The sequence below is a fragment of the Salmo trutta genome, chromosome 39, assembly GCF_901001165.1.
Source record: "Salmo trutta chromosome 39, fSalTru1.1, whole genome shotgun sequence".
NCBI classification, from domain to species: domain Eukaryota; kingdom Metazoa; phylum Chordata; class Actinopteri; order Salmoniformes; family Salmonidae; genus Salmo; species Salmo trutta.
This window is the reverse complement of record NC_042995.1, coordinates 16,314,256-16,334,283: the sequence shown is the minus strand read 5'-3', so window position 1 is coordinate 16,334,283 and position 20,028 is coordinate 16,314,256. Positions and strand designations below refer to the sequence as shown.

At 42.3% G+C, this 20,028-nt stretch overlaps 1 protein-coding gene across 2 annotated transcripts in view; it reads left to right on the top strand.

Moving 5' to 3' along the window:
* Positions 1-20,028, top strand: part of cfap221 (cilia and flagella associated protein 221) — a 22,792-nt gene extending 2,764 nt beyond the window's left edge. Inside the window, exons 2-26 of one of the 2 annotated variants that reach the window (XM_029741263.1) lie at positions 283-416; positions 847-1,001; positions 1,401-1,501; positions 1,664-1,750; positions 1,861-1,956; positions 2,304-2,404; positions 3,339-3,442; positions 4,237-4,396; positions 6,591-6,723; positions 6,947-7,079; positions 7,352-7,463; positions 9,460-9,547; positions 10,341-10,430; positions 10,579-10,674; positions 11,278-11,365; positions 11,559-11,656; positions 11,814-11,894; positions 12,074-12,181; positions 13,015-13,176; positions 15,298-15,456; positions 15,674-15,774; positions 18,446-18,541; positions 18,631-18,750; positions 19,274-19,333; positions 19,579-20,028. In XM_029741263.1, the coding sequence (XP_029597123.1) occupies positions 869-1,001; positions 1,401-1,501; positions 1,664-1,750; positions 1,861-1,956; positions 2,304-2,404; positions 3,339-3,442; positions 4,237-4,396; positions 6,591-6,723; positions 6,947-7,079; positions 7,352-7,463; positions 9,460-9,547; positions 10,341-10,430; positions 10,579-10,674; positions 11,278-11,365; positions 11,559-11,656; positions 11,814-11,894; positions 12,074-12,181; positions 13,015-13,176; positions 15,298-15,456; positions 15,674-15,774; positions 18,446-18,541; positions 18,631-18,750; positions 19,274-19,333; positions 19,579-19,714 (2,643 nt within the window). In that variant the 5' untranslated portion in view covers positions 283-416; positions 847-868 and the 3' untranslated portion in view covers positions 19,715-20,028. Of the gene's footprint in view, positions 1-15; positions 417-846; positions 1,002-1,400; positions 1,502-1,663; positions 1,751-1,860; positions 1,957-2,303; positions 2,405-3,338; positions 3,443-4,236; positions 4,397-6,590; positions 6,724-6,946; positions 7,080-7,351; positions 7,464-9,459; positions 9,548-10,340; positions 10,431-10,578; positions 10,675-11,277; positions 11,366-11,558; positions 11,657-11,813; positions 11,895-12,073; positions 12,182-13,014; positions 13,177-15,297; positions 15,457-15,673; positions 15,775-18,445; positions 18,542-18,630; positions 18,751-19,273; positions 19,334-19,578 lie in introns of those variants that run through there. The other variant, XM_029741265.1, reaches the window with a different exon arrangement.

Sequence of the window (20,028 nt, the reverse complement as noted above, 5' to 3'; positions counted from 1 at the left end):
GTAGGCGAAGTCATGGCGATGTTAGCTCGCTTAAACTCATGCGCAGATATACGTCATCGGGCCTAATGGTCGTTTTACGCTGAACTGCGCATGTCGTCATATCAAAGGCGCTCCTTCGATATAAAGTTGTTTTCACATTCACGAGGTTGTAGTAATACAATGATCAACTATTTCATAGATTGGTTCACACTAGGTTGTGCCTTTAGATCAATGAATTACTAAAGAATAATTGTTCACTTCTGTCATTGACTTCTCAAATCCCGGTCTTGTCTGCTTTGCTAGCGTTCCCATAGGTCTGGCGATATTGCGCCTCTGGGTTTTGGAAACTCTTTGCGAGTACAAACCACTTCCCACCGAGGCATTAATTACTATGGTGACGATAGTGTTTGGTGGATGTTCTGTAGGTGAAACAACAGGTACGTGCCGTTTTCAACCTTGAAAAGCACCGACATCATGCAACGAATAAAAACTTGTGTTGTTAATGAGCTACCAAATCGAACCTAAAAAAAAAAATGTTTACACACTAATATCTCCTGAAAGTCGCACGGTTGTCATGAAGTTGTATAACAAGCTAGCTAGCTGTTCCTCTTTGCTAGCTGCTCCTCTCTGCTGTGCTAGCTTCCACTGTCTCTTGCTAACCAGTCCATAGGTAGTATGCTTATTTTCCAGTGTCAACCACTGTAGCTACACATGCAAAAAGTTGGCTTGCTAAAAAAAAGTTGGCTAGCTAGCTTTGTGTCATTTGGTTCTTCTCATTATCATATGGACAACATTGCATCTTTGAAATGCAAGCATTTACGTATCTGATGTGATATGAATTGTGATATTGTTTGCTGTCTTCTTCAGCCCTGTTTTTAATGGAGACGTGATGGAAGTGGCACACTCTGCATCAGAGACATTCACAGACAGTCAAAGGAAGAAGACTCCTCTACCACTGTGCCAACTGGTGGAGGACAGAAAAAGAAGTCCCTCCAATGTCCCTCATCACCTACTAGAGACCCGTAGGACCCTTACACTTCAACGATTTGATACATCTCAGTCATATATTTAACAGGCTATATTCAGTCAAGAAGAATATGTTTAGTGTAGTAGAGCACTTGGGCTAGTCCTATAATATGCATGCTCATGATGCTATCTGAGTTACCGTAGACTACATTATACAGTGTGTAGCTCCTCAGGTGTTTTGGTTTCTTATATTCACATTTTAGTCATTTAGCAGATGTTCTTATCCAGAGTGACTTACAGTAGTGAGTGCATACATTTTCTTTGTACTGGTCCCCCATGGGAATCATACCCACAACCCTGGTATTGCAATCGCCATGCTCTACCAATCGAGCCACATGGGACTAAGCAGATGGTGAATACATATATCTCATTTCTATTATACTTATACCTTCCAGAAACCTATACCAAACTCAAGAGCAACAGTGCAATCCAAGCAGAACCCTCAGCACTTCACTTCAGTGGGTTTAAACTGGGGAAGAATTATCAGAGGAGCTTGGTGAGTGAAGCAATGAACTTCAGCAGTGTGTTGACTGTTCCAAGAGAACAGAAGACAAAGCACTGACTTCAGATTAAATTGTGCAGTTGTATGTAGTTCATTTACCAGTACATTCTTATACACGGCGACATGTAATTCATCTTTGTTTTTAATCTTCCTCAGAAGCTTATCAACATATCATCTGAAGTGATCAACATTCACATTATCCCCACCCAAACAAAGCATTTCAAAACAAAATATTTAAAAAAGGTATTTGTTTATTACTATTTGATGTCAAGTTGTGCACTCCGTCTATAATCTTTGATTCGTTTGCGTGTCAGTGTTGATGCTTAATTCCTCCCTTTTGATATTCTGTGCAGCATCGTCTTGTCCCTGGACTGTCCTACACAGTGAAAGTACACTTCTGTCCTGACGAATGGCGCTACTTCTACGACTGTATTCGGGTTCATTGCAAGGTTGGAATCCAGTGCTATGTTAGTTTCTAAGCAAGTTCGCTTGCTGTCATGTCTGACAGGGATCTCTTCAACTTCTACTTCTAATCTATTCAACTGTCAATCAAAATAGGGATTTGCTGTGTTTATGCATCACATGTTGTTTGTTGTCAACATTTCTCTCCATAGTTGCTGCAAGGTAAGTCTGGTCCCAGATCTGTTTGTGCTGTCATGCAAACTTCTAAGGTCATTGTCACTCCGTGGCAAACTGATCTGGGACCAGGGTACTGCTAGAAGGTTCCCTCCTGCTTAGAACTTCAGGAAATGAATGCATCAGGGAGCATTGTTATTCTCTCTCAATCTCACTCCAGGGGGAAGAGAACTTACAGGTTCCGGTCCATGCCTACCCCATCATCGATGACTTGCACATCCCAACACACATCACCATACCAGCTGTCCCACTGGGCCAAAGGTGAGGTGAGGTGGACATTCGTGTCTCTCTGTGCATCCTTGCCTGTTGAATAGTCTTTCAACCCATCAATTCAACTTTCTAAGGGGATTGTACATGAGTTGCATGGCCACTCATATCCCTTACAGAAAAAACACATCATTTGTGAAATCATGTGTTTTTAGAACAATTGACATATGATCACGTTTCCACATGTGTAGTTTCATGTAATCACATGTTGCTTTAAATGTTGTCACATGTTATTACATTAACTTCGCATAAGATCACATGAAAACGTGTGTTTTTGGAACACTTCACGTGTTCTGTTCATGTGAAATTCATGTATTTTTTCTGTAAGGGATAGGCAACAGCTACAGCCTAGTCTGCTAAGTGTTTGCTAAGTGCACCAGTTTCCGAATTAGCCTGCCAGATAAACATGATGAGTGGCAATAAAGACCTGTTTGAGGAATAAACTCATTGTGTTATTATGGTCATGTAACGCATCACAAACGTTTGTTTTTAATAATCTCTGTTGACACTAATGATGCGGTGAGCAGTCAATATATTAGAGTCCATTTGCACAGGTAGATAGCTAATCGTAGTTCTCTAAGCCGCATGCTGGGGTATATGCTAGGGTCAGTAGTATTTGTCTTGCATATTCAACAATCTGCAGTTAAAACAATACACTTGGAAAGAGAATACTTCAAATATCAAAATATAAACATTTGTAGGGCCATAGAGATATAATAATTGTTTACATTTTACCGATTGTGACGCAATCTACTTTCCAAGATTTTTTTTAGGAGGGCATGTTTATCTCTTGTTGAAAATGATTGTCTTTTGAACTGAGTGGCAGGCTGAATTTGATTTAGCTTTACGTTGTAGGTCTGTTGTCCTTTCTCTCTGGGACTGTGCGATATCTATGCTTGTTATCTTTGACCCGTCTTTGACCTTCCAGTGCCAGCCATGTGATCCCTCTGAGCTGCAGCTGTCCCATTGACTTTGAGTTCCAGGTGTACATCATCCAGCCACACAAGGCCTTTTCTGTCCAGCCCCTGTCAGGTAACTCCAATCAACAGACTTGGTAGCATTTTACATTAGGCCACCGAATAAAGTGGTAATGACACCATTATGTTAGAGTTCTGATGACAGATGATCGAACAAGATAGCAACAACATCCTAACAGCTCAGTCAGACAGACAGTGAGGATAACCCCTGTATTATTCTATCTGAAGTTGGAAAATATTCTGTAATTAATGTATTAAGCCCATAAGTCTCAATGCCAGATATGTATCAATTTATTTTGTAGTAGTTTGACGGTAGAATCATTTCTGGTTTTATAATAAGGTTCCGGCTATGTTTTTGTGTTAGTTCCTTGAGGTGATTAGTTTAAGCTTTGAACCACGTAAAAACATTTTTGCTGGCTCCCAGACACCCAGACTCCTCTCTATGAACTCACGTAATATTATTAGCTCAATACCTAGCCCTGACCTGTGATTCCTTAACACCACCATCATGTCTTGTGTTTGAATTACTGTCATAGTCTGCAACAGAGCCCCCTTGACACAAAGCAGTCAGGGGGGGAACTGTGCTGTGTTGTCTCTGGCATTGATGGTGATGCTTTCCAGACAATGAGTGATGCTGGATTTCCGGGGTTATGCAAATAGCCTAGTACTCAGACTGAGTGGAGAGATCTGAAAAAGTATCTCTCTATGTTTCCCATGGTTTGAGGGTATCAAGTGTTGAGTTTAGGTAGGCTTACGTATTGTTTTCCTTTCAAAAATGCATTATTGGTAACATGCAAAATTCTGAGTTTGTCAAGACCAGTATAATCCTTTGTTTGTGTTTGATTCTAGGAGTGATTCCAGCCAATGGGAAGGTGGAGGTGACCGTCACATTCAGGCCGTTCAAGTATGACACGTCCCAGGTCACTCTACAGGTGGTCATCTCCCAGTTCAACTCCAAACCCTACGTCTGCACCCTCAGCGGGTCCTCCTCGCCCCACCTGGCACTCAGGTATCCCAGAACCATTCTTAAATGTTAAAGGTTAATTCATCAAACACTATATTGAATTATGCCATTTTTACCAGGTCCTAGTTACAATTATATGCATATTTGATATATGGTCCGCAATGTTCCTGTTTTCTTGGTTTGTATTACGTTATTGCTTGTTATTTTCTGTCATTGTGCGTTCCATCAATTGATGCACTGAGCCAAATATATTTCTTTACTGATAAGAATGGAAAACGTGATTGTTAAGTGGTTACAATATCCTTCTGTAAACAATGCTTACGCACATTTCATAGAGCGAGTGCTATTGTGAGAGAGACCCAAGTGCTGCACATGTACTGTATTGAAACTCTGTCTGCAAACTTTGAAAATAGAAATTGTACAAACATTTAGAGAGATAAAAAATGAACCCTTGCAGAGAAGAACCATACAAGTGCAAACTGTTCCATTTTCATATACCGGTAATCAAATATTTCTCTGTTTCTAAGTGTGTATATGCCACATTAGGAATTTTACGGTTGATAGATACTTGAATAATTCCCCCCCCCCCCCCAAATGTATAATGATGTATCATGTTTATCTGCATTTATTGAAAATGCATATATGGTTCTTCTGCACGATTCTAGTTACGATGATGTCCATTTGTTCCATTGATTTCTGTTCATGGCTAAATTCTTTGTTTTATGGGCTACAGACTCAAAACCACGCACAGTCACTTATACTGATAAACAGGTTGTTCTTGTTTTTGAGTCTGTATATAAAATATCATTTTTGATTCAGTTCCCATGAGAAAATGAGTGTACTCCATCACTGACAGTGGATGAGTTTTACTCCCCTGTGTTTTGACTAAGAGAAGTTAATGATTTATCAAGCAAGGGAACTGCAGTCAAATCAAAATGCATTGGTATCCAATCCATTCAATGTGTGTGCTTTGGATCAAATATTCCCATGTTTACTTCTCCCTGGACCCGCAATAAAAGATATGAAGATAAGATTTGAATGAGTTAATGGAAGAATCGGCAGATTGTAGATTTAGAAGGAACACCTTCCTAATATTGAGTTGGTTTTTCTATCCTCAGAAAGCCTCAATTCGTTGTGGCATGGACTACAAGGTGTCGAAAGTGTTCCACAGGGATGCTGGCCCATGTTGACCCCAATGCTTCCCACAGTTGTGTCAATTTGATTTGATTTTAAGTTGGCTGGATGTCCTTTGGGTGGTGGACCATTCTTGATATACACGGGAAACTGTTGAGCTTGAAAAACCCAGCATCGTTGTAGTTCTTGACACCCTCAAACTGCACCTGGCACCTCAAACCGCCCCCAGCATCGTTGTAGTTCTTGTCACCCTCAAACTGCGCCTGGCACCTACTACCATACCCCGTTCAAAGGCACTTACATCTTTTGTCTTGCCCATTCATCCTCCGAATGGCACACATACACAATCCATGTCTAAATTGTCTCAAAGATTCAAAATCCTTCTTTAACCTGTCTCCTCCCCTTCATCTACACTGATACCATGGGAAGAGTATTGTTTATTTTGTTCAGCAAATATTGATAGGATATATCTACTCTTATAATGCCAACAGCCCCAAGTACAGTATCAAAGTCCAATTATTAGCTAAGTACACAATTAAGTTATTAATGGCATATAAAGCCTGGTAAGTTATTAGTCAACTATGGCTATGTTGAGCTCTGGAGGTCTTCCAGCAGGAAGTCCCCAAGGTACAGTACTTAGCCCTCTCTCTTTTACTCCATTAGCATTAGGTTTGGGCCCTAGGCCTAGAGTGATGGAAACAAACTATTATTGACCTTTTACTGCAGTGGGCTAAATCAGAGTCACACACAGTGTTTCTTGGTAGTCTTAAACAAATCTACTGTGAAACAGAAGTTTACACCTCACACATGTGGTTATGGGCTTAATAAAAGAAGACACCTGTACCATGTCAGATATAAAGTTGAAATGTATTACATTTTGAGATTGCATCCCAATATTACAGTTTATATACATTACAGAAGACTGAAATATAACAAAACCGTTTGACATAGAAACACCGGATTTTCAACAGTTTTTTTTAAATAATGTTGATTAATTATGAAATTATTAAAAAACATTCCACAGATGAGGCCACTAGAGGGCAATTTGGTCATTATACTGCAGGAAACGTGCTACATACATTTATTGGTGTTGTTTCTGACCCAGTCAACAGGAGAAAGACATGGGACACGCAAGAGAAGTTTTGTTTGTTGACAGTCAAGGGCCTCCACCTATCTCCTTGATACAGCCTCTGACCAAAACCAAGCAGAGGTCAATGCGGACACCTGAAAAGTCAAAGGTACCACATGCATTTAACTCCAGCTGTACCAAGGGTGCGTTTCCAGAAAGCATTCTAGCTGATATCACACCTTATTTATCTTGACAACCCAGCTGGTAGCTCCAGGGCTTTTGAGAAACTCGCTCCAGTTCATTTAGCAGACTACGCTACGATGTAGATAATGAGGTAATCATATGAATATGTACATATCTGGTGTGTGATTGGTATTGTATGATTTCAATAGACTGTAAGGGAGAAAAGAGAGAGTGATATGAAGCTGAGCCTGAAGACTGCAGTTGATGTGTCCGCCCCAGCTGGAGTGGTCAAGATACTGATACAACAGACTGATAAACTGAGCTCTAAAGACCTGAGGGAAGGTACCTGGACAAGTTTTACACCAGTTATCAACTTTCACACCAGTAATCAACATACATTAGATTTTCTCTAAGAGATAAGGGAGTGTCATTCAATATTCACTTAATGCATAGAGGGGAGAAACCCGGTTTGTTGGATGGCTTGTTTGCTAGTATGACTGAAAGCTCTCAGATTATTCAAATTTTGGAATGCTTAATTCATTGCCATTTGGGTCTGCTGCAGACTGTATTTGCTGTTACTAAGTTACATATATATTTTTTTTTTTACAATTCAGCCATGATGTCCCAACCTAAGCTGGGCCTCCAGACAAGACAGATGAAGGAGGCGTTCTTTGAGACCAGGGTTCGACAGGACATCCAGGAGGAGAGAGCCAATCATCTCAGATGGTGAGGAACCATCATTTATTCACGTTAATAATCATAAACGGTGCATTCGGAAAGTATTCAAACCCCTTGACTTTTTCCACATTTTGTTACATTACAGCCTTATTCTAAAATTGATTAAATTGGGGTTTTTTCTTAATCAATCTACACACAATACCCCATAATGACAAAGCAAAAACAGGTTAGATTTTTTTTGTGCAAATGTATTAAAAATATCACATTTACATAAGTATTCAGACCCTTTACTCAGTACTTTGGCAATGATTACAGTCTCGATTTTTCTCGGGTATGATGCTACAAGCTTGGCACACCTGTATTTGGAGAGGTTCTGTCACGCGTGCTCCCCCTGTCTGGCGCTCGAGGGCGTCAGGTGGCCCATCATTACGCACACCTGTCACCATCATTACTCGCATCACCGCAATATTGGACTCACCTGGACTCCTTCACTTTGTTGATTGCCCCTCTATATCTGTCTGTTCTTCAGTTTGTTCCCTGTGTCAGCATTAATGTTGTTATGTTTTTAATGTCCAGGCGCTGTCTTGTCTTGTTTCATGTCTGTTTATTAATTAAATGTTCACTCCCTGTACATGCTTCTCATCTCCAAGCGTCTGACCTCACAGAAGGCTGACACCAAAATTTGAAGCATCTTGGAGTTTTTGTTTTTTGTTTTTGTTGGTGACGTCGGGTCCGGGTGCCACTGCCGAAGGAGCCTGGGGTGGCCCAGTTGGCTTGTCGGGCTTCCACACCATAGCTGGCTCGAGAGGTTTCCATGCCTTGGTTAGCTCGGCAGGCTCCCATCCCACGTCATGCCTCAGCCGGGTGGCGCCGCTGGGGGGGGGGGGGGGGGGGGGGAGATGTACTGTCACACCTGCTCTCACTCCCCCTCTCTGGCGCTCGAGGACGCCAGATGGCCCATCATTACGCACACCTGTCACCATCATTACACGCATCAGCGCAATATTGTAAAACATCCCTACAGCATGATGCTGCCACCACTATTTCCGAACGTAGGGATGGTGCCAGATTTCTTCCAGACGTGACGCTTGGTATTCAGGCCGAAGAGTTCAATCTTAGTTTCATCAGACCAGAGAATGTTGTTTCTCATGGTCTAAGTCCTTTAGGTGCCTTTTGGCAAACTCCAAGTGGGCTGTCATGTGCCTTCTACTGAGGAGTGGCTTCAGTCTGGCCACTTTATCATAAAGGCCTGATTGGTGGAGTCCTGCAGAGATGGTTGTCCTTCTGGAAGGTTCTCCCATCTCCACAGAGGAATTCTGGAGCTCTTTCAGAGTGACAATCGGGTTCTTGGTCACCTCCCTGACCAAGACCCTTCTTCCACGATTGCTCAGTTTGGCCGGGAAGCCAGCTCTAGGAAGAGTCTTGGTGGTTCCAACTTCTTCAATTTAAGAATGATGGAGGCCACTGTGTTCTTGGGGACCTTCAATGCTGCAGACATTTTTTGGTACCCTTCCCCAGATCTGTGGCTCAACACAATCCTGTCTCGGAGCTTTACAGACAATTCCTTCAACCTCATAGCTTGGTTTTTGCTCTGACATGCACTGTCAACTGTGGGACCTTATATAGACAGGTGTGTGCCTTTCCAAATCATGTCCAATCAATTGAATTTGCCACAGGTGGACTCCAGTCCAATCAAGAAACATCTCAAGGATGATCAATGGAAACAGGATGCACCTGAGCTCAATTTCGAGTCTCATAGCAAAGGGTCTGAATACTTATGTAAATAAGGTATTTTTTAATTATAAATTTGCTAACTTTTCTAAAAACCTGTTTTCGATTTGTCATTATCATGTATTGTGTGTAGATTGATGAGGGAAAATGCATTAATCAATTTTAGAATAAGGCTGTAACGTAACAAAATGTGGAAAAAGTCAAGGGGTCTGAATACTTTCCGAATGCACTTCAGATGACCATATCTATGATTATGTACTAAATGTCATAGGTCACTCAAACTGTACTGTAGATAATCAAAAATGCATTTAAGGCAAGTTCACCTTGGGAAGGATCCTGTCTCGACACAGACCAAAATGCAGGTTTTGGAGGAGAGAGATGTTGCAGATTATCAATATATGGTAAGATTTGTAACTTATCATGATAGTCATAATAATCATAAAACACTGTTGCTATATGTTGTATATCCAACATGTTTCATGTTTTCCTCTGCTCTGGCTATGTTTTCTCATCACTTGTGCAGCTATCTGGGCAACCAGTTTTTCTCCGGTTTGCATACCATATTGTTACTATGTTTTATATACACAACATTACCAAAAGTACGTGGACACAAACTATATTTGAGTTTTATTGAGAACAGCCAGTAAATGTATAAGTAGTAACTTTTCCTTAGATATACAACATGACGCTGTAATGTCAGAGAGAGCTGCTGCTATTGCTGTTTCTTCTAAAGGGGAACAGATGACAGATCTCTCTCAGGACACTTAACAGCACTTCCTCTCCCCTCTCTCTGTTTATTGGCTGTATTTACTGTGTTCTTTACAGGCCACCATTGTTTTTAGAGAGGCCAACCACTCCACTTGGGGGGATTGGATAAACTCCTTTCATGTGTTTTCTCTGGAATCTGGAGCTCAGGCCAGAAACCAAAATAGCCTTTACACCTCTTCCCTATGCCTTCTGCTGATCTGTGTTTCATACGTTTGTGTAACAGAGGTAGTTTAGTGACCTTTCTAGTGTGATGATCAATAACCTTACCTGAGACTTGAAGAGTTGCATTGGCTCCCAGAGCAAATGTCTAGGCTTTGGCTTAGTGGGCTAATGCATTCTCCCGGGATTGATCCCTGTTAGTCACACTTGCTCGTATTCTAAACATAACGAACCCCCGTCTTTATTGAACGTCCGTCTTAATTCCAGGTTAGAAAAGGAGAGGTGAGGAAGGAGAGGGACTTTGCTAGAGGCCAACCTAAGCTCTCTACCAGACGGGTCCTGCGTAATATAGGCCAGGTAAGCATGTCGAAGTCAAAATGGACCTGTTTGCCTTTAAAATGGCATCAAATGGAATGCATATAGCATGTTCCCCCCAGGTATGAGAGCTGCTTGTATCCATTTTCTTTTTCACAATCAAAACGTCTGTTCTGTTTGTACCTTCCAGGCACCGGTGGGCACGCCTTCCTTTCGCATGTACTCCAGCAGTCATCTGGAGATCAGGCAGAGAGCTCTGAGGCTCTTCCAGCAGGCAGCCCGCAAGGTACAGTACTTAGCCCTCTCTCTTTCACTCTATTGGCCTTAGGTTAGGCCCTGTAGGCATAGAGTGCCTCATCCCAGCCCACTCAACACAATGGTTTTTCACTCACAAACCAGAAGCCAAAACCCTGTGAGACAGTGTGCATACTCTCTATGATAACGATCTTAAGCCATGTCATAACATGGTGTAGTAGTAGTTTTGTAGTGGGGCACAGTCCAGTCTAATGAAAGTAGTAAGAAGCTAAGAATTGACATTCCCTGTAGTATGTCTGGGTTGGGAATTCCTAAGGTCAGTTATATTTAATGATGTAGCCTACATTTGAATAGATTCAACCAAATGCCAAACTGTAAAACCAGTATGTTATACAATACCTCACAGGCAGTTGGAAAGCTGACAATGTCCAAGTCCTGGTTCTCTTTAATATCGTATTTCTCCCAGTGCATACTTGAAAATGTTTTTTTGTTTTTTTGTATTGATATCATTCTCTATTTGAGCAAGAAAGATGTGCTGTAACAGATTTCATACAGCGCGAAGAGGGTTTACTTATAAACATGCGTAACCTTTCGAAACAGCACGACTTCTAAGTGAGTGCACCATGTGTTTCAGGTGGTGATTCAATGTCGTATGAACAACAGGCTTGTCTCGTTGAGGCAGCTGACTCAAAGCTTGAAGCGCCTGTCCAAAGGAGTAAGAGGTATTGCACTGTTGAGACCCCAAAGGGCAAGCGTGTTCTCTATTTGACACAGGCATATGATCAAAATACATATCTGAACGATGCAGCCCACACATTTGTTGTGCCAAAATAAAAATCTATCTTAAAGTTATTTTACCCCCAAGTCATTGTGATGTTGGAAGCAAGCAAGATGCATGCATTTTTCTGTTTTCAGTTGAGGAGGAGACCTTTCATCGCCCGAAGATATCACCAGACAACGTGATTCCGTTCACATTCCCTATCTTCTCTCTTCCTAACCAGTCTGATGAACTGGTAAGTGCAGTGCACTTTGATAAAAAGCCATCTTGTTCTTGCGTGGACTATTTGCAAAGAAGGAACACTGATTTGATTTGCCCAGTAACTTGTATTCATTGAAATTATTTTGTGAAAATGACCATAACGTAATGTTGGCCTTGTACTGTATGCCCAGGCTCCCAATGCATTGGGTGCCGTCCCTGTTAGGCCTATTGAGGTCCTGGTCAAACGACACACTCCATTCTTCAATCTGAAGGTACGTTTACATGAGAGGTCTTTGCCTGAATAAAGAATCATTGATGTTGCTTGTACATTGTAGCGCTAACAACTAGCTATTTTTGCCTTTCTGTCACTGCTGATGATGACAGGGATTCTGCTTGGAAATTGTACAGTAACATGCTCACTTCTGTCCCATTACTTGTGTTGTTTTTCAAGGTTCCCCAGCACTACAAGTTAATGGGGTACCAGCCTGTTTCGGCCTTTGAGGCTGCAGCTAGCTACATTCCCCCAACCCAGCCCAGGAAGCTATTGACTGGGGCACAGGTGAGCCAAGAGACAACTCACCAGCAACACTGTGGGACACTTACATAGGCGGTGTGTAATACACAGATCCATTTATACAAAAGCAAATAAATCTAAGTCAATCTTTTAAGCCTTTTATGAGATGATATACAAGTGAGATAACATAAACAATGTAATAGAACAGCAATAACCCTGAGAATTCTGAATGGTTTGATTGATTACTTAATGGTGTCATTGTCAGAGACTAGGATCTACTCTGCTTCTCTGACATCCAATAGCGCGTTTGTATTTGCTCAAACTGATACAGCAATAACCTCATTGTTTATGTAATCAAACCATTATTTTTTTAAATGTTCCTATAGTTTCCCATGGTTGACAAGACCTTGACAGGACGAACATTGACCACCCTTCTCCAGAGCTCATGTTCCCCACTTAGCTCCCATCATACAAGCACTTAGTCATTTATGGGCAGCTCTCCATAACAAACTCTTTACCACAACATTACTTATTATAGAAACATCCTACAACTGTCAGATCTGATCTTACTTTAGGACAACATCAAGTAGGATTTTTGCAATTGCATAACTAGAGCTTCTAACTGATCTCATTGATATGATTTTGATAGTATATCTCTGCTCTTGCCAGCATGGCTGTTATGCAAGACTGATACATATTTTTTTGTAATTCTCTGCTGGGTCATATTCATTAGGAAACACTGTAGGAAAACATTTTGTAACGGAAAACAAAAATGTGTGTTTGGTATTGAACAAGTTCAGGTCGTCTCTCCTGTTTCAGTCTTTCGTTTGGTTTCCTAATGCACTGGTTGCTTGTATGGTTGTGTCCCTGTCTTTCAGGATGAATTGTTGCCCAGAGTGATCGGTTCTCCCTCGGGGTGTGCAGTGGCCAAGCCAGAGGGCGAGGAGGATGTGGAGCAGGCGGACGTGTGTCCCAGTCTGAGCTTCACGGCCCCCACCGCCCTGCTGAAGCCTCCCTACGCACACCCCCTCAGAATCTTTGTAAGGCAATATCACAGAATATGATAGAACACATTTATTTATTTATTTACAGTATATCAGTGGAGGCTGGTGGGAGGCACTATAAGAGGACAGGCTCATTGTAATGCCTGGAATGGAATACAGTGGGGGGAAAAAGTATTTGATCCCCTGCTGATTTTGTACGTTTGCCCACTTACAAAGAAATGATCAGTTTTAATGGTAGGTTTATTTGAACAGTGAGAGACAGAATAACAACAAAAAAATCCAGAAAAACTCATGTCAAAAATGTTATAAAATGAATTGCATTTTAATGAGGGAAATAAGTATTTTACCCCTCTGCAAAACATGACTTAGTACTTGGTGGCAAAACCCTTGTTGGCAATCACAGAGGTCAGACGTTTCTTGTCGTTAGCACACATTTCAGGAGGAATTTGCACACATCTCAGGAGGGATTTTGTCCCACTCTGCAGATCTTCTCCAAGTCATTAAGGCTTCGAGGCTGACGTTTGGCAACTCGAACCTTCAGCTCCCTCCACAGATTTTCTATGGGATTAAGGTCTGGAGACTGGCTAGGCCACTCCAGGACCTTAATGTGCTTCTTCTTGAGCCACTCCTTTGTTGCCTTGGCCGTGTGTTTTGGGTCATTGTCATGCTGGAATACCCATCCACGACCCATTTTCAATGCCCTGGCTGAGTGAAGGAGGTTTTCACCCAAGATTTGACGGTACATGGCCCCGTCCATCGTCCCTTTGATGCGGTGAAGTTGTCCTGTCCCCTAGCAGAAAAACACCCCCAAAACCTAATGTTTCCACCTCCATGTTTGACGGTAGAGATGGTGTTCTTGGGGTCATAGGCAGCATTCCTCTTCCTCCAAACACGGCGAGTTGAGTTGATGCCAAATCGCTCCATTTTGGTCTCATCTGACCACAACACTTTCACCAGTTGTCCTCTGAATCATTCAGATGTTCATTGGCAAACTTCAGACGGGCATGTATATGTACTTTTGAGCAGGGGGACCTTGCGGGCACTGCAGGATTTCAGTCCTTCACGGCATAGTGTGTTACCAATTGTTTTCTTTGTGACTATGGTCCCAGCTGCCTTGAGATCATTGACAAGATCCTCCCGTGTAGTTCTGGGCTGATTCCTCACCGTTCTCATGATAATTGCAACTCCACGAGGTGAGATCTTGCATGGAGCCCCAGGCCGAGGGATATTGACAGTTATTTTGTGTTTCTTCCATTTGTGAATAATCGCACCAAATGTTGTCACCTTCTCACCAAGCTGCTTGGCGATGGTCTTGTAGCCCATTCCAGCCTTGTGTAGGTCTACAATCTTGTCCCTGGCATCCTTGGAGAGCTCTTTGGTCTTGGCCATGGTGGAGAGTTTGAAATCTGATTGATTGCTTCTGTGGACAGGTGTCTTTTATACAGGTAACAAGCTGTGGTTAGGAGCACTCTCAGCTCGTTACCTGTATAAAAGACACCTGGGAGCCAGAAATCTTTCTGATTGAGAGGGGGTCAAATACTTATTTCCCTCATTAAAATACAAATCAATTTATAACATTTTTGACATGCGTTTTTCTGGATATTTTTGTTGTTATTCTGTCTCTCACTGTTCAAATAAACCTACCACTAAAATTATAGACTGATCATTTCTTTGTCAGTGGGCAAACGTACAAAATCAGCAGGGGATCAAATACTTTTCCCCCCCACTGTATATGGAACGGTATGAAACACATCAAACATATGGAAACCACATGTTTGAGTCCGTTCCAATTATTTTATTCCATTCCAGCCATTACAACAAACCAGTTCTCCTATAGCTCCTCCCACCAGCCTCCACTGCTTTATAGGTGTTCTATTTTACATATCTACAGTATGGACCACATCTATGTCATATCTGTAGTAAATATCTCCAGGCTGTCCATTATAAGGCTGTATACAGTAGATGTAGTGGTAATGATTGGTGTTACTATTATGCATAGTGTTGGAAATGTTTTGTTGGAATCTCTGTCCTGATGATTCCCACAACAGCTGTTCCTCTTCTCAATAGTGGAATCATTCACTGGGCCTGAGAATATCGATAATTGTGAATCATTTTACACTGTTCATGTTCCATGTTGGACTTTGTTCTGCTCTGTAGAACCCAGCCCCCAGTCTCCATGCCTTCAAAGCAGACCCCCTCTACCTAGAGTGTGACCTGGAGTTCCACCTATGTCCACTGCCCCGGTACAGCATCCCAAAGCCCTCTGTGTTTGGAATGCACACCCCCAGCACTCAGAAGAAATTTTTGCACCGAACGGTAAGTCTCTTTCATATCAACAGGAGTTATTAATAAAAAAAATCATACATTTTTGTGTACTAGCATTGCATTTTTATATAATTTAAATATAATAAAAAATAATAGAGTAGAATACCTTGAATGTTCCCACAATATGGACATTTGTTGTAATTGAAACTAAAGCCAAAGCCGTTTTTACAACAATTACACTGTGTTCTTTATCCTGATCAAATTGCAGGATGTGATCCGAGGTGTGATGACCTGGAAGAAGTTCCCATTGGCTGCCCTGGCCAGTCTGTCCAACACTCCCACATTCACCAGTAGCTGGGCCCCGCGCGTGTAAGGATCCAGTAACACAGCTTTACAGGGCTGTCTACCATTCACACCACACATACAGCTGTGTAGAGCGACCGCTAAAGTGACTTTACGGAGCATGATGTACTAACTCATCTATACTCTGTGTTCTTGGGCAAACAGTACACAGTACAGGCTGTTGTTCTTCACACACAACTGAACACTTTTCTTATTAGCTTATCTTGTTTGATCATCTTGTTTGACCAGCTCACAGCCGAGGTGTCATGGTACTCGGATACTACGGTTAGGTAGATAGCACAGGAGGTTGGTGGCACCTTAATTGGGGAGAACGGGCTCGTGGTAATGACTGGAGCAGAGTAAGTGGAATGGTATCAAATACATCAAACACATGGTTTCCAGGCGTTTGATGCCGTTCCATTTGCTCCGTTCCTGCCATTATTATGAGCCGTTCTCCCCTCAGCAGCCTTCTGGGGGAGATTGTTAGTTAGGATTGTTTTGCTATTGTATTCAGATTGACCATTGATTGCAGATAAGTTCAATGAAGGCTTCAATGCAACCAGTAAGTTCTTGTAGCAACATAGCACTTAAAAAACCTCTTACCCTTCCTCAGAGCATTTGACTTGACGAACATGGAAAACCCTTTTGCTCCTTAGGAAGTACACTGTAGGTTATAAACTCAGCAAAAAAAGAAACGTCCTCTCACTGTCAACTGTGTTTATTTTAAGCAAACTTGACGTGTAAATATTTGTATGAAAATAACAAGATTCAACAACTGAGACATAAACTGAACAAGTTCCACAGACATGTGACTAACAGAAATGGAATAATGTGTCCCTGAACAAAGGGGAGTCAAAATCAAAAGTAACAGTCAGTATCTGGTGTGCATTAAGTACTGCAGTGCATCTCCTCCTCATGGACTGCACCAGATTTGCCAGTTCTTTCTGTGAGATGTTACCCCACTCTTCCACCAAGGCACCTGCAAGTTCCCTGACATTTCTGGGGGGAATGGCCCTAGCCCTCACCCTCCGATTCAACAGGTCCCAGACATGCTCAATGGGATTGAGATCCGGGCTCTTCGCTGGACATGGCAGAACACTGACATTCCTGTCTTGCAGGAAATCATGCACAGAACGAGCAGTATGGCTGGTGGCATTGTTATGCTGGAGGGTGATGTCAGGATGAGCCTGCAGGAAGGGTACCACATGAGGGAGGAGGATGTCTTCCCTATAATGCACAGCGTTGAGATTGCCTGCAATGGCAACAAGCTCAGTCCGATGATGCTGTGACACACCGCCCCAGACCATGACAGACCCTCCACCTCCAAATCGATCCCGCTCCAGAGTACCGGCCTCGGTGTAATGCTCATTCCTTTGACGATAAACGCAAATCCAACAATCACCTCTGGTGAGACAAAACCGCGACTCATCAGTGAAGAGCACTTTTTGCCAGTCCTGTCTGGTCCAGCGACGGTGGGTTTGTGCCCATAGGAACGTTGTTGCCAGTGATGTCTGGTGAGGACCTGCCTTACAGCAGGCCTACAAGCCCTCAGTCCAGCCTCTCTCAGCCTATTGCAGACAGTCTGAGCACTGATGGAGGGATTGTGCATTCCTAGTGTAACTCGGGCTGTTGTTGTTGCCATCCTGTACATTTCCCACAGGTGTGATGTTTGGATGTACCGACCGTGGTTTGCCACTGCGAGGACGATCAGCTGTCCGTCCTCTCCCTGTAGTGCTGTCTTAGGCTTCTCACAGTACAGACATTGCAATTTATTGCCCTGGCCACATCTGTAGTCCTCATGCCTCCTTGCAGCATGCCTAAGGCACGTTCACGCAGATGAGCAGGGACCCTGGGCATCTTTCTTTTGGTGTTTTTCAGAGTCAGTAGAAAGGCCTCTTTAGCGTCCTAAGTTTTCATAACTGTGACCTTAATTGCCTACCGTCTGTAAGCTGTTCGTGTCTTAACGATCGTTCCACGGGTGCATGTTCATTAATTGTTTATGGGTCATTGAACAAGCATGGGAAACAGTGTTTAAACACTTTACAATGAAGATCTGTAAAAAGGGACATTTCTTTTTTTGCTGAGTTAAGGTCATCCACAAACTTCCTCCAGCTGGCTCAGTGTGTTTGTGTGTGTCCACTTCTTCCAATGATGTTCTTGCTGGCTTCATCTCTGCCTCCAGATCATTTGAATGGCTAATCCTAAACTGTAGCAAATTAACTACAGATCCAGACCCGTGCAAGTCTCACAGACAGACTTATGAATGGAAACACAGTGATTTACTTAATATTTACAGGGTGAGGGGGGACCGGTATTCTGTTCCCTTGTGGAAGATCTATGATCATGGTGCAGACTCCTTTCTGGAATCCAGTCCAACACCAGGGTTACTAAGAGCCAGCGCTTTATCCTCTGCTTTGTTGAAGTAGTGTCCAAACAAGTCCAAGTGAAATGTTGCCTATACAGTTAAGGTAGTCCTCTACAACAAACCATAGGGCTGCCTCGTCATCTGACGTGAAGATATTGCAAACATCAACAGAATGTTAGCCTGTATGTTTATACTCAGCTGTACAACATGGGCTGAAATTGTGTTACCTGTATACATAAAGTTGAGATAATTGACTGACTCAATGACTCAACTCTGTGTACCAGTCCTTTAATGGTCTCCGAGTCTCTATCACCTGACCGTGTGTTCCACCAGGTCTGACCCCTTCAACAGTGACATTCTGCCCTCCATGGCGTCCACAGCTCTGAATGGCCTTCCAGAAGATATTACAGTGGAGCTACTGGATGGACAGTAAGCACTAACACACGCTGACAGACAGACGGACTGAAAGTAACAGGAATCCATTTCAGAGGGTTTGTGTGACTGATGTGTTTTACCAGATCGGAAAGCACGGGAGTATCTCTCACACCTGAGGTGGTCCGAGCCGAGTTTCCCCTGCCAGAGAATGTACCTTCCACACCCAGACAGCTGAAAGACGACAGCTTTAAAGATGACAACAGGTATACTGTTCACACACACACACACACACACACACACACACACACTGCAGGACTAGGAGCATCATGCATCTGTGTTTCCACTAAATTAACCTCTAATCCCTATGAGGAATACTGGCATTTCAATTAGCCTACAACTCAATCATTGTGTCTTCCCTTGAGTCCTTGCCAATTGTCATCAATCAATAACTTGAATTAGCATTTTTGTCACGCACTCCATTTCCTGTTTCTTCCTTCATGTTTGGTTTGTCATTATCTCTGTACATCTATTGACGGTGTGGCACGCTAATTGTTTGTAATTCGATTTGTCAAAAATCATATTATAATCAAATGATCTCTTCTAATTTGGCTAAAATAATGACGTTACATCAGCATGACGCAGAGATAGTCAAGAGACACAGAATTAGAATGGTGTTGCTGTACTACTGTTCCCTGTACTACAGGTTGGGATTGTAAAAGAGGATGTTAGATAAAGGTAAGATAAAGGCGGAGATAACAACCGCCCATTGTGCTTCTCCTCCACTAGTTCCCTGAGTCCCTGTAAAACTCCCCAGATGATGCCTCTCAGTACAGCAAACATCTCCAGGTGAACACAACACTGTTCCTATCCCTTCCACTCAGCATCTGGTGTCAGCATCAACTACTAACACACGCGCGCACACACACACACACACATTTCTTCCTCTCTCTCTCTCTCTCTCTCTCTCTCTTTCACACTCTTTCTTTCTAATCTAAGACATATCTCTGTTTTATGTAATGGAAGATTTCAAGTACAAGTACAATAGGTATGATTATTCATATTTGTATAACTTTTACTCATAACTTCTACAGGGAATCAAGAGAGCAGCAGCTGGAGATGTTTCTGAAGTCTCAGACCAATAGACTTGGTGCCAAGGTGATGGCGCGACTCAACCACCAGAATAATGTGGGCAAAGCTAATTCACCCTCTACACCAGAGAATAAATAGTGCTATATTTGTTATGAGGCACTAAGGTTGATGCAGGAAATATTAGATTACAGTACCAACATACATTGACTGATATATTTCATATAATACATTTCACTGTAAAATATATCATTACTGTAGCTGCTAAGTGCTATTGTATAGTTACCACACCACTGGTGCCCATTGTCTTGCATTTACACTGGCCAATTCATCCAAGGACATTTTCATTTAAAACAGTCTTTATGTACTTTAAAGTTTGGCTTCTTGTTTTATTTAATTAATGACAGGCCTTTCTGGCAAATAAAATAATTGATAAAGGAATTATTCCAAATGAA